The 12,947-nt window shown below is 37.5% G+C and overlaps 1 protein-coding gene across 2 annotated transcripts in view; it reads left to right on the top strand.

Annotated features, from left to right (window-relative positions):
* The window catches only part of LOC143137685 (nuclear GTPase SLIP-GC-like), a 63,331-nt gene extending 51,302 nt beyond the window's left edge, over positions 1 to 12,029 (top strand). For both annotated transcript variants that reach the window (XM_076297982.1, XM_076297983.1), the window contains 8 exons: positions 2,596 to 2,729; positions 2,873 to 3,049; positions 6,987 to 7,147; positions 7,246 to 7,381; positions 9,006 to 9,114; positions 11,095 to 11,228; positions 11,341 to 11,425; positions 11,708 to 12,029. In XM_076297982.1, the coding sequence (XP_076154097.1) occupies positions 2,596 to 2,729; positions 2,873 to 3,049; positions 6,987 to 7,147; positions 7,246 to 7,381; positions 9,006 to 9,114; positions 11,095 to 11,228; positions 11,341 to 11,425; positions 11,708 to 11,763 (992 nt within the window). In that variant the 3' untranslated portion in view covers positions 11,764 to 12,029. The remainder of the gene's footprint in view (positions 1 to 2,595; positions 2,730 to 2,872; positions 3,050 to 6,986; positions 7,148 to 7,245; positions 7,382 to 9,005; positions 9,115 to 11,094; positions 11,229 to 11,340; positions 11,426 to 11,707) is intronic.
* Positions 12,030 to 12,947: the final 918 nt, after the last annotated feature.

Below are 12,947 nucleotides of genomic sequence, written 5' to 3'. Positions count from 1 at the left end.
TGACCGAAAAGTTGTTAGCTAAACACAAGAACTTTCTCACATATTCTGAAAGCAACTATATACAGAACATGTTGCCAGGCTGGCCTTGTACACATCACAAACATCAAATGTCTCCAAAAACATTAATTCTATCAGACATTTCTCCCTCGCTGTCATCAGTATCCTCCACTGAAAGTGTAGCCATCTTCAAATTTTTATTTGCACACTGTTCACCACCTTTGCCATGGCAGTAGGTGGTGCATGGTAGTCCATCTGACTGACAGCAGCAAGAGGCCCTGGAGCATAGTGGCACTGCCTTGCATCCACAAGCAACAAGCTGTAGAACTGTTTTGGGTGCAATGTCAGTGTTGCCATGAACAGGCACAGGAGGTGTTTTTTTTTGTCAGCTGCTCTCCACAGAAAGGCTTTTGATGTGTTCCACTGCATATTCTCTTGTTGGAAGAAGAGTCTTTATTTTAGGATGGTCTCTTTTCTTGGTGAATAGCATTTATCTCAAGTTACTGATGTGTTCCACTGCATATTCTCTTGTTGGAAGAAGAGTCTTTATTTTAGGATGGTCTCTTTTCTTGGTGAATAGCATTTATCTCAAGTTACTGAGGCTTTCAAAAGTCTTTCCATAGTAGAGGCAAGAAAGGAAATCCATTCCTGCCTTCATGCTCATCAGCTTCTACAGTACATCTGTAAAATTCTTCCAATCAAGATTCCTCTTGCGCATCAAATTGATTGCTGAGTTTTTTCCTTTGCCATATGGATATGACACACTGTCACAACCAAACAATACATGAACAGCCAACAAATCATAACATTTGTCTCCTAATTTGTCAGCCATAGCATTAATGTCAATTACTCTGGGCATCCATGGCCTACTGGTTAGGGAATCGGACTTGTGACTGAAGGGTGGCCAGTTCGATCCCCGACTGGTAGGAAAAATGAAGGTAGGGGGAGTGACTTAACAGCGCTCTCCCACATCCATATCCATGGATGTGGTGCCCTTGAGCGCCAGATCAAGGGCTGCCCACTGCTCCGGGTGTGTATGTGTACTCCTAGTATGCTCACTGCTCTAGGGTGTTTGTGTTTGAATGGGTGTTCACTGTTTGTGTGGGTATGTTGTACACTCCCCCACTCCCCCCTTGTACACTACCCCCGAATGGGTAAAATGCAGAGCACAAATTCCTTGTATCCGTGTCCCACATTTATTGGATTAGGGTTAAGGTTAGGCCTGAGGTGTGGGTTAGGGTAAGGGGACATAGGGCTGTGGGAACATAGGCATGCTCCCGTACTGGTATATGTAAGTATACTTGGGTAGCTGTGGCCTACTGGTTAGGGCTTCCGGCTTGAAACCAAAGGGTTGTCAGTTCGATCCCTGACCAGTAGGATGTGGTTGAAGAGCACTGCTCTCTCATGCCCACAACCATGGTTGAAGTGCCCTTGAGCAAGGCACCTGACCCCTCACTGCTCCCCAAGCGCCACTGTAGCAAGTGAACACTAGTTTGTGCTTCACCTCATGTGTGCTCATTGTGTGCTTCACCTCACGGTGTGTTCACTAATTCATGGATGAGACCAAATTCCTTGTATATGCAAGTATACTTGGGCTATAAAACTGATTTACATAAATTATATTTGTTCCTTGCTGGAATATATGGAATACTGGAAGAAATCATTTTCTTGATTCCTAATTTGACCTTAAAGGTTACTTTGCAAAAGGTATTTTGTTCTCTGGAGGGACCTAAACTATTTTTTCTACTTTTTGATGGTCTAAGCTGAGTTCTGTATGAAAAGAGCTTTAATTTGATACCATACATGATGGGTTTATATGTTAATGTCTATTTAGATGATTTTATATGATTTAAAAAGAGGTGTGGCAGCTGATGCTCAAGGATGAGAAAATGCTCAAGGGTGCCGGAGTGGCACCCGTCAGATTCTGAAAGGACACCCCCTTACCTATCAATTTATGCAAAAAAATTGCATTAGTACCTTATGTCACACTTAAGCCCAAATTCCACAAAGTTCTACCTGACTATATCGGGTGTTGCACAAGATATTAACAGTGGAGTAAAGTTTAAAAAAGACTAGAAAACAATGTTATTAAGGCATTTGTGGAGTAGAAGGATGGTTTGGGTGTTCTTCCTCACTGTAATCTGTCTATCCAATTGAGTGCAGAGGCACCCCCCCCCCACCCCCTTATCGGTTGAAACACGCCCCATAATTACAATGAAGCAGTATCAGACTCATATTTTGACGTCAGGCTGGATTAGAAGTAGATCAATTATAAAACTGTCTGTCTGTGACACATTCATTAGGGTGGTGTACAGAGACAGAATTACTAAAATGGTGTGACTGTCCAAATACTGAATGAATCTTATAGTTCTCTCAGAATTAAGTGCTACTTTCAAATGTAAAGTATTATTATTATTATTATTATTATTATTATTATTATTATTATTATAAAATGAAGTGATGCCTTTATCTAAAGTGACACAGACAAAACAAGTTAGTGACACTGCTCCTTTATTATTATTATTATTATTATTATTATTAAATTTTATTTTAAGTATTATATTATTGCATTTAATCATAAGTTATTATGATTGTCAGAAATCCCAAGGCTTCGGAGACTGCTGGAGAAACTTGACAATAGTTGTCAGAAAACATCAGTAAAGGATTACATTCAAGGAGCACATGGTATTCTGTCGCTGATTCAAGGTGCCAACAGCAATGCCTCTGAGACTGTGAGTTTTTACCAATGCCTTGGAAACAAATCAGAATGAAACATTTATTTAATATTTAAGGACATTTGTTTCTTAGTGATTTTTTAGAATGTTCTCAATCACATACTATAACTGTATATATTAAGCTGTTTATTTATTTTCAGTTGGAGGTGAAACATGATGTTCTTAGGGCTCTGAAACAAAATCTGGTAGAAGAACTGGACTACTTGAAGGCATTCTTCATTAGACAGTCCGATCATCTGGAGTTATGCCTTTCTGAAGGGGTTACAGAATCAGAGAACCTTTCCCTGGAAACTGCTGATAAAAACGTCATAAAAACAGTAAGAACACACACACACACACACACACACACAAACAGCACATATGGCTTGGAAAATCACCACTGTTGTACTTATAATGACAAGTATCTTAGGTCTAAAATTGGGGTTGTTATAATTTGGGGTCCAAACAGCAAAGCTGCAGAACAAAATAGAGAAAATTGGATTTTTACCACACTTGAAGCAAGAAAAGTGAGACAGGTGGACTTACAACATGTATAACAACATCAAACTAGAAATGCAATTCCAAGGAATTACCAGTGCATGAAAATGCTAAAGTTGTGAAACAGATAATACAGAGATGGTTACTACGGTGATGCTAGGATAGACATGGTGGTTGCATAGCTTAATAAAAGTTGATAGTTTAAAAGTAGACTGTTGAAAAGCTGAATGTAGATAGTTTAAAAGTTGTTGATAGACAGTAGATAGTTTAAAAGTTGTTGATAGACAGCTAGTTTAATAGATAGTTTAATGATAGTTTAAAAGTAGACCGTTTAAAAGTTGAAGGTAAATAGTTTAAAAGTTGTTGACAGACTGGAAGTTTAATGAATGTTGATATTCAAATAGTTTAATGGCTGTGTATAGGTAGCTATTTGACGATAACTGAAAGTTGAAATGGCTCTAATGTTTGCTAGCAGTTATCCTAAGATTTTTAACTATGCTAACCATGCTACTTAGCTAATGTTTTATAGTAGTGTTAGCAATGATAACATGCTAACCATGCTACTTAGCTAACTTAGCTAACGTTTTCTAGCAGTTTAATGAATGTTGATATTCAAATAGTTTAATGGCTGTGTATAGGTAGATATTTGACGATAACTAAAGGTTGGAATGGCTCCAATGTTTGCTAGCAGTTATGCTAAGATTTGTAACTATGCTAACCATGTTACTTAGCTAATATTTTATAGCAGTGCTAACAATGCTAACATGTTAACCATGCTACTTAGCTAACTTAGCTAACGTTTCTAGGAGTTTTGCTAACTATGCTAGCAATGTTAACTATGCTAACCATGCTACTTAGCTAACTTAACTAAAATTTTCTAGCAGTTTTGCTAAACATGCTAACTAAGCTAGCAATGCTAATATGCTAACTATTTTAACCATGTGACTTAGCTAACCTAGCTTATAATTTTTAGTAGTTATGCTAACTAGCATGTTGACAATGCTAATGTGTTAACTATGCTAACCATGTGACTTAGCTAACCTAGCTAATCATTTTTAGTTGTAATGCTAATTATGCTAACTAGAATGCTAACAATGCTAACCATGTGACTTAGCTAACCTAGCTAATCATTTTTTAGCCGTTTTAGCAATGCTAACATGCTAACTATGCTAACCATGCTAACTAGCTACAGTGGGTAGGAGTCATAGTTGATGACAAGTGTTGACATAGTTGATGACAAGTTAAAAGTTGTTGATAGACAGCTAGTTTAATAGATAGTTTAATAATAGTTTAAAAGTAGACCGTTTAAAAGTTGAATGTAAAAAGTTCAGTAGTTTAATGGGTTACATTGTTTAACAGTGGATTATTGTAGAGAGGACTTTTATTTTGAAACAGTTTTGGGCAGAGGAAACAGTTGAATAGGATGTGTAGTCTTAATTGACCCAGATTGTATGCTTAAAGCCTGAGGCTGCAGGTGGCCTGAACACCTGCCATAGGATTCTAATTGCTTAATGGGCGTATTATGATGTCAAAATCGGCAGTGTTAAGTCTATGGGGATTTTTAAAAAGTTTTTCTTTAATAGTTTAAAAAGTATAAAAGTTTCAAAGTTGAAAAGACATACCAACCTGATCTGTTTGAAGACCTACGTTACAAAGTTTGAATGAAGTTTCTAAGTTAAACTGTTGAAGAGAAATTGCGTACGGAAAAAGTGGTAAGCGGAATAATAATAATAACTAGAAAAGCATTTCCTGAAGGAAATACAGTGCATGAAAATGCAAAAAATATGATGTAAAATAATATACAGAGTAAAAACAAACTATATTGGTTGCTAGGTAGATGAGGTTTAATATAGTTGGAGTGACTGAACAGTTAAATAGGTGGATAGTTTATATGGTTAAATGATTTGCTTGGTAGATAAGGTTTAATATAGTTGGAATGATTGAACGGTTAAATAGGTGGATAATACTTAACTTTAGTAGTTATGCTAACTAGCATGTTAGCAATAATAACATGCTAACTATGTTAACCATGTTACTTATTTAACTTAGCTAATCATTTTTTGCAGTTTTGCTAAAAATGTTAACTAGCATGCTAACATGCTAGCATGCTAACTATGCTAACCATGTGACTTAGCTAACTTAGCTAATCATTGTTAGCAATTTTGCAAAAAATGCTAACTAGCATGTTAACATGCTAGCATGCTAACTACGCTAACCATGTGACTTAGCTAACTTAGCTAATCATTTTTAGCAGTTTTATAAAAAATGCTAACTAGCATGCTAACATGTTAGCATGCTAACTATGCTAACCATGTGACTTAGCTAACTTAGCTAATCATTTTTAGCAATTTTGCAAAAAATGCTAACTAGCATGTTAACATGCTAGCATGCTAACTACGCTAACCATGTGACTTAGCTAACTTAGCTAATCATTTTTAGCAGTTTTATAAAAAATGCTAACTAGCATGCTAACATGTTAGCATGCTAACTATGCTAACCATGTGACTTAGCTAACTTAGCTAATCATTTTTAGCAATTTTGTAAAAAATGCTAACTAGCATGTTAACATGCTAGCATGCTAACTATGCTAACCATGTGACTTAGCTAACTTAGCTAATCATTTTTAGCAGTTTTGTAAAAAATGCTAACTAGCATGCTAACATGCTAACTATGCTAACCATGCTAACTAGCTACAGTGGGTAGGAGTCATAGTTGATGACAAGTAACAGTTACAATGGCTGAACAGTTAAAAAGTTCAGTAGTTTAAAGGGTTAAATTGTTTAACAGTGAAATATTGTAGTGAGGACTTTTATTTTGAAACAGTTTTTGGTAGAGGAAGCAGTTGAACAGGATGTGTAGTCTTAATAGGTCCAGTTTGTATGCTTAAAGCCTGAGACTGGCAGTTGATGCAGCTGGCCCGAACACCTGCCATAGGATTCTAATTGCTTAACGGCTCTATTGTGATGTCATCAGCCCATGTTAACTCTATGGGGAAATTTTGAACAGTTTTTAATTAATAGTTTAAAAAGTATAAAAGTTACAAAGCTGAAAAATACAAAGCACCCATGTCCTAAGTAAGACCTACGTAACATAGTTTGAATGAAGTTTCTACGTTAAACGGTTGAAGCTGCATTAAGTGCGTTAGAAGAAGAAGAATAAGAAGCCTAGGAAGAACAGTACAGTGCATTTTCATGCACTGTAATAAGTTGCCTAGGAAGAACAATACAGTGCATTTTCATGCACTGTAATTACAGTAGATCAAAGTAGGTCAATGTGTTAAATAGAAATGTAATGTCAGTAATGCATTATTTAAAGTGTCACACAATGTAGTATATGCCTTTTAATAAACGTACAATGTACTGGGTGCCCATTTAGTGCTATATGGGGGTGCACAATTTGTTTAAAACCAACAAAAAGCTCCATGTGCCTACCCACACCAATAGCGTAGCATTGTGCAATACTAGGTATTCCAGGTATGCATAGCCGATGTCTGAGACTCCATTCACCTTAGTGTAAGTTAATGGGGGAGTGAGTTTAAAGCTATAATTTTACAGTACAGTAACAACATATTGTTGCTTTAATACATTACACCCATCACTGCTTATGTGTTATAAACAGTGTTCTCAGGCTGAGAGGCTTGTTGGAGTCCTAATGACACATCCTGATTCTGACGCATCCTGACCCTTCACATTGAGTAGAGTGACTGGTACTCGTCTGGTCTTGATCAGTGATTCCAAAGAAAAATGTACAATCCTTATTAAATTAACCTATTTCCAGAAAATAAAGGATGCAAGGGGATATCATCGGACACTCAAGGCTTTGTGTGAGAACAACGGCTTCAGGAGGACTAAAAATGGATTAATGATAGATCTGAATGCATCTCTTGCTACCCACATGTACAAATATGTTGATGGACAATTTCAAAATATGTTCCCACTGTAAGTAGCCTAATCTGTATACAGACTGTTGTGTTGTAGAATTTGTTTATGTTGCAACTTTGCACTTCTTAATTTCTCAAATTAAATGTACATTCCAGGGATGGCCCAGTGACAGGAAAACCAGACAAATCAATTAGAGGCGTGCTGCACAGATTCAACATCATCAACAGTGACATCACTGAGCTTTACGGGGAATCTCCTGTGTCACTCAACCTGACATTCATTAAGACTCAGGTATCCTCATGTGCTCTGCCCTTTTTTGTTTGATCAGTAGATGAGTAACGTTATACATATGCAGTTGAAGTTTACATACACGCCTTGGATGAATACATGCAAACTCATGTGTCACAATTTGAATACAAAGGCTTTTATTGTTAAAAGTAGTTCCTAACTGGAAAATTTAGGATGAACTCCAAAAACTAGACAGGACAAACTCAAACTCACACACACATACACACACAAACACATAAAAACACATACTCATGCACAACACAAAAAAACGGGTAACACTTTACTTGAAAGTATCGACATAAGAGTGACATGTCTCTGTCATGACACTGTCATGACACATGAACCCTAACCCTAATCCTAATCCTAACTTGTTATGACAAAAACCGAATGACACTTATTGACGGAAGCGTTATGTCATAAATATTTATGACTTGTTTATGACACGTTCATGACAATGTCATGTCACTCTTATGTCGATACTGTCAAGTAAAGTGTAACCAAAAAACTAGTGCGCTAATTATGTGGACGTCAGTCCTAACTTCAGGGCCCGTATTCACAAAGCAATTTATCTTTTAATTTATCTAAAAGTACTTCTTAATCGCATAACATGTTTTTAACTATACTAAGAGGTCTCTATTCACAAAGCTGCTGAGACCAACTTTTAGTGAGGAAAAATGATAACTCCTAAGATAAGATGACAGCTCCGTTGCTGTGGTTGACATAATTTCTCATGCACAAGCTTGCTTGCAGTGACCACGGTGATTGGCTGATGATGAGTGACAAGTCCTTTACTGGTCAGAAGGCATATACTACGGGAGTAGCCTACCGCGATGGACAAGAGATAAATAAATAGACAGACAAAGATGCCATGTATACACTATGGATTGATGCAGTAGGCTATCTTTGGAACATTTCAAAATTAATCTGTTCGAAGACATCTTTGCATAGACAAGAGCCAATTTAATTTTATTTAAAATTAAACGTTTAATTGAGTTTAAATCTTGACAATGAATGGTTTTGGTTGTTGTTGGTGCTGTTATTGCATCCATTACAATGCACAATTATTCGCTTACAATTAAGATGTCCTGTAAGTAATTCTGAATCTGCATGTACATTTCAAGACATGGAAGGCTACAAACAGCTTACAATTGTTTGTGAATAGGTCTTAGTTAGGAGTCCTCTCGACTACTTCTAACCTGTCCCAGACTTAGGTGCTACTGTACTTTTAGCGCACGTAACAAAATGCTTTGTGAATTACTCTTAGTCAAAAAAACTAGGACTCCTGAAGTTACGACTGACACAACTCCTAAATTAGGTTAGGAGATAGTTTTAGCCTTAAGACTGTTTGTGAATATGGCCCAGATATAGCTTTAGTCACTTTCCTTAATTACACCTACTGTATTCACAAATTGTTAGCGAACTATATTTCTTGTTTCTATTTTGTCTGCTTAACTAAGCTTATTTTGAGTTGTGGCAGGCAACATTGGAAGTCTCATCAAACAATTGTGTTGCCTTTATTGTGTTGTTGAAAATTAAAGTTCAACCTTAAAGCTCGGAATAGCAGAAAAAAAACTTTGAATTTAAACAATAATGGCACAAAAACGTAATTGCAGTTTTGCTCCTTCAGCAAAACAGACTGATCTCAAGAATTGAGGACAACATTTTTCAAAGGAAAAAGAGAATCTACACTTCTCTCTATGAGTCCATTCTCTGCACAATGCAACAAGTTTACCCAGGTAAGTTAATTATAAAGATTCAATGGACCATATGCACAGAAGCTAAGTTTTAACCCAGTCATTTATTTCCAGTGGAGCGTTAGCTGTGTTGTAACAGCATCTTCTGTTATATTCTGCTCCTTACATGTTCACTCCGACACTGAATATATTGTTTGCCCGATAACAGTTTTAACACACGCATAAATCCTTTTACATGTGCTGATTCACTAGGTGCAACACCCAACCGGGTCCGTGTAGACACTAATTACATTAACAATAACGGCGGCTAATACACACCTGGCTCCACCGGAAATAAATGAGCTGGCTTAAGAGTGTCCAGTGCATACTGTATGGTCCATTAACAAGGCCAATCAACTGGTATGTTCTCTTGCTAGGGATGGCAAACAGCAGTAAATGAAGGGGAAAAACAGTGATATTTTAAATGTGAAAACCCATTAATTCTACATTCATTCCTCATGGGAACTTTAAATACCTGTACCCTTTTATTTGGGGCGCAGTGGGTGCAGTGTCCATACAACGTTCAGGTCCATTTCTGTTGGGACACAGGATTTGCTCAGGATTAGTACATTTGGCTTTTTAGTCCTTTCTTGACTCTCACTATGTTTCCATCTTGACTCTCACTATGTTTCCATCAGTAATCGTTGTATGTTCCTTAGCGTATCCGTAAATATGGCTGCTGCTACCCTAATGTGACGTATTCACCCGTTCTCTTTTATTGTTTCACTGTGCAGATTGCTGTGTATTTTTTATGGGTGTGCAAAAAAATTGATTGACATTCATATCGCGATTTAAGCTCTACCGATTCAAAATCGATTCATAATTTTTTTCTGTTTTCTAATGGCATTTAAGTTTGTTAGTTTTAACCACAAAGCCTGTCTAGGCATAGGCCTACTAAATAGTTTAACATTTTGCTATTTCACGTTTGTCCTGCCCTGGGGTTGGAAACCTTTACTCTCAAGAGCCATTGTTTGACCAAAAATTAAAATCAGACATGTCAATTTGTCTCCATCTACTCCGTCCCCTACTCTTGCAACATTTGTGTATCCAAATTAGTGTGAGCATGTGTGTGTTTGCTTTTGTGTGCATGTGTGCTTCTCTGTGTGTGTGTGTGTGTGTGTGTGTGTGGGGGTAATGGTGTATGTGTGTGTGTGTGTGTGTGCGTGTGTGTCTGCTTGTCTGTATGTGTGTGTGTATGTGTGTGTCTGTGTTCGCTTCTAAGTGTGTGTGTGTGTGTGTTTGTGTGTGTGTGTGTGTGTGTGGGGGGTGGGGGGGGGGGTAATGGGGTCTGTGTGTGTGTTTATGTATGTGTGTGTGCGTGTTTTTAATAGCCAGATTTCCAGTGCCCTACCTATATAAGGTATTTTGCCTTTACAGGGCATTGTAGGCTAGGACCTACAGTGTTATTTTGGGAGGAGAGGGAGACGTGTAATTTGATTCCATTTTGAACTGAAATATCAACAACCTTCAAGCTGCATCTTCTTCAATCAGCATCAATATCAGAAGGCTATCACATGACTCCCTATTTTGCACATTGGCCCACCGGGGCAGGCTATATATTATCATCAAGTAGGCCTATACTAAACAATGTAGTCAAAATTATAACTTTATGGTAGCCATCTTATGAGTGGACAGAATGAAAACAATAAATCTTACTCAAAGCTGACATTGAGTAGTATTAAACTATATTTAATTTGTTGTGTTTCTTTTATTTTAAATTGTATGTCTACTGCAATCATAGGAAAAGTAACTACCTACTCCGAATTGTTTCTGCAAACTATGACATTTTTTTAATCGTGCACCCCTAGTATTTTCATGGGTAAGCTTTGTTTTGAGCCCAAGATTGTTGTTTAGGTCCTACCTCTGCTAGCATTGTGATACATTCCTTACTGCTACATCTTTTATCTTTAAATCAAGTTGTGTACCTGTTTGGCTCCTCTGCAACTTGTTAGGTCACTGACTATTGCAACTATTTCCTGTCAGAGGCAGCAAAAGTATGTGGAAGGAATTCTTTCACTGCAAAGCAGAAGTTGTTGATAGACCTCATTGAGAAATCAAAGCCAGACATGTTTACCAGAGCCAAAACAACCATGTTGGAACTCTTTGAAAACCTGACAGTGAGTAATTTAACCCATGTATGCTAAATGTAGCTAACAAGTTACTTACATGTACCTAAATGTATGTCTTACATAAAATAAATTAAAAAAAAATGTTGTCTTCTCTTTTAAGGAATACATCGAAAAGACTTTGAGAAAAAAGTTAGATGGCATTGTAACACGTGCCCTTACCATTAAAGATGGGGTGCCTCTTCCAGGTAGGCCTAATACATAGGCTACTGTATGACTGGGATAACCACAGGTTTAGCTTTTTCTTTGCACAATCCCTTTTTAACAATTTGTAAGGTTAGTCATTTCCGCTCATAACATGTCAACTAATGTCATTATCATAAAAAATGACGGATGCATACACACTTGTCCCAGAATGTTTTTCTGAATGTGCAGGAATTACACATGATTATGCGTGAATAATAATGCCAGTTAGTGTATATACTAATGTCTTATGCTAAGTTAAATGTCCATTTTCTGCTGTTTTGCAGATATCAATCAGGAGTTGAAAGAGATGGAGTCACTTGCCTCCAGTTTAGGGGTGTAACGGTTCATGTATTCGTATTGAACCGAAACGGTACGGGCGTCACGGTTCGGTGCATGAATTTACACGGAGAATACAATGTATATAAAATACATAAAACTCGTGTGCGGATTAATTAATGTCATGCGCAATTACTGTTAAGTAGCGAGAGTTACGGGAGTTCTTTAGCGACACCTAACGCTAATCTGTAGCCTTGCCTTAGCTCTGAAGCTCTGATTGGCGCCTATGTTTTTTTTGTCAGGTCGTCAGTCGAGTCCGTCAGTCATTAGCAGCGCTAAGGTTAGACCTACAAGAGTTAGAGGATCCGCTGGTCTCTTTAAGATCGCAAGTTTGAGAACTTCAGTTACAGTAACGTTAGTACAGGCGAAAGAGTGGTGGATAAGATGAAACTGTGTGTCGGCGTTGTTCAGCATTGGGTATGTGAGTGGAAAAAATGCTACACATATTCGAAGCCATCACCCAGATGATGTAGGCTACCAATCACTGAAACGAGGGGAAAAAAACTTCCCCTTCAGCAGCCTTTGGATACACATACAAATAGGGCCAAAACCTATGGCTTAAATTAAATGATTTCGTAATGACAGAAAGCTATGTAAATCGTGTGCTAATTACCTTTATGTTGGGGTAACTTGTAACTTCTCACATGAGGAGCTGGTAGTGTTAAAGGAATTATCTGGAGTAAAATGCACTTTAGATCAATTTACGGAAGATTGGGAGTACATACGTTGAGTTGACATCAAAATCATGTCATTCGGATGTGTTTTGAGAAAGTTCGATTTTACCGTTTTTAGTCAAAACTCGTTAGCCTGGAAGTGACCAGGGCATGTCATTTCGCCGCTACAAAACGCTATTTTTATACCTCTTCTACAGTTCCAAACAACATTACACTTACGTGGTAGTGAGTAGAAGGTCCCTAAAGCCAAACCGCAGTATCCCGAGATCTTTATGTGGTCGGATGGAGAGTCCAGAATGAATTTCATCAAGCCAGTACCTTTCCGGAAAAGTTGCTGCTGCAGCTGGCATCTTTAGGGGAAAGTCCGTAGGAGTCGATTGCCGAGTGTTGAGTAACACGCTCTGGAAATTCACAATTTCGTCGCGTTTAAAAAAAAAAGAAAAACATAGTCCAGTATTTCTTTCGAGATTGAAATGAAGTTGTATGCAACAGCTTACTAACAGGTTGGAATTTT

This window comes from Alosa pseudoharengus, unplaced genomic scaffold, assembly GCF_046254945.1.
Source record: "Alosa pseudoharengus isolate Yale_2024_CS ecotype anadromous, Long Island Sound unplaced genomic scaffold, YU_APseudo_1.1 YU_APseudo_1.1_scf_21, whole genome shotgun sequence".
In the NCBI taxonomy this organism is placed as follows: Eukaryota; Metazoa; Chordata; class Actinopteri; order Clupeiformes; family Clupeidae; genus Alosa; species Alosa pseudoharengus.
Note: the sequence above shows the minus strand (reverse complement) of the source record. Positions and strands in the feature narration are given on the sequence as shown.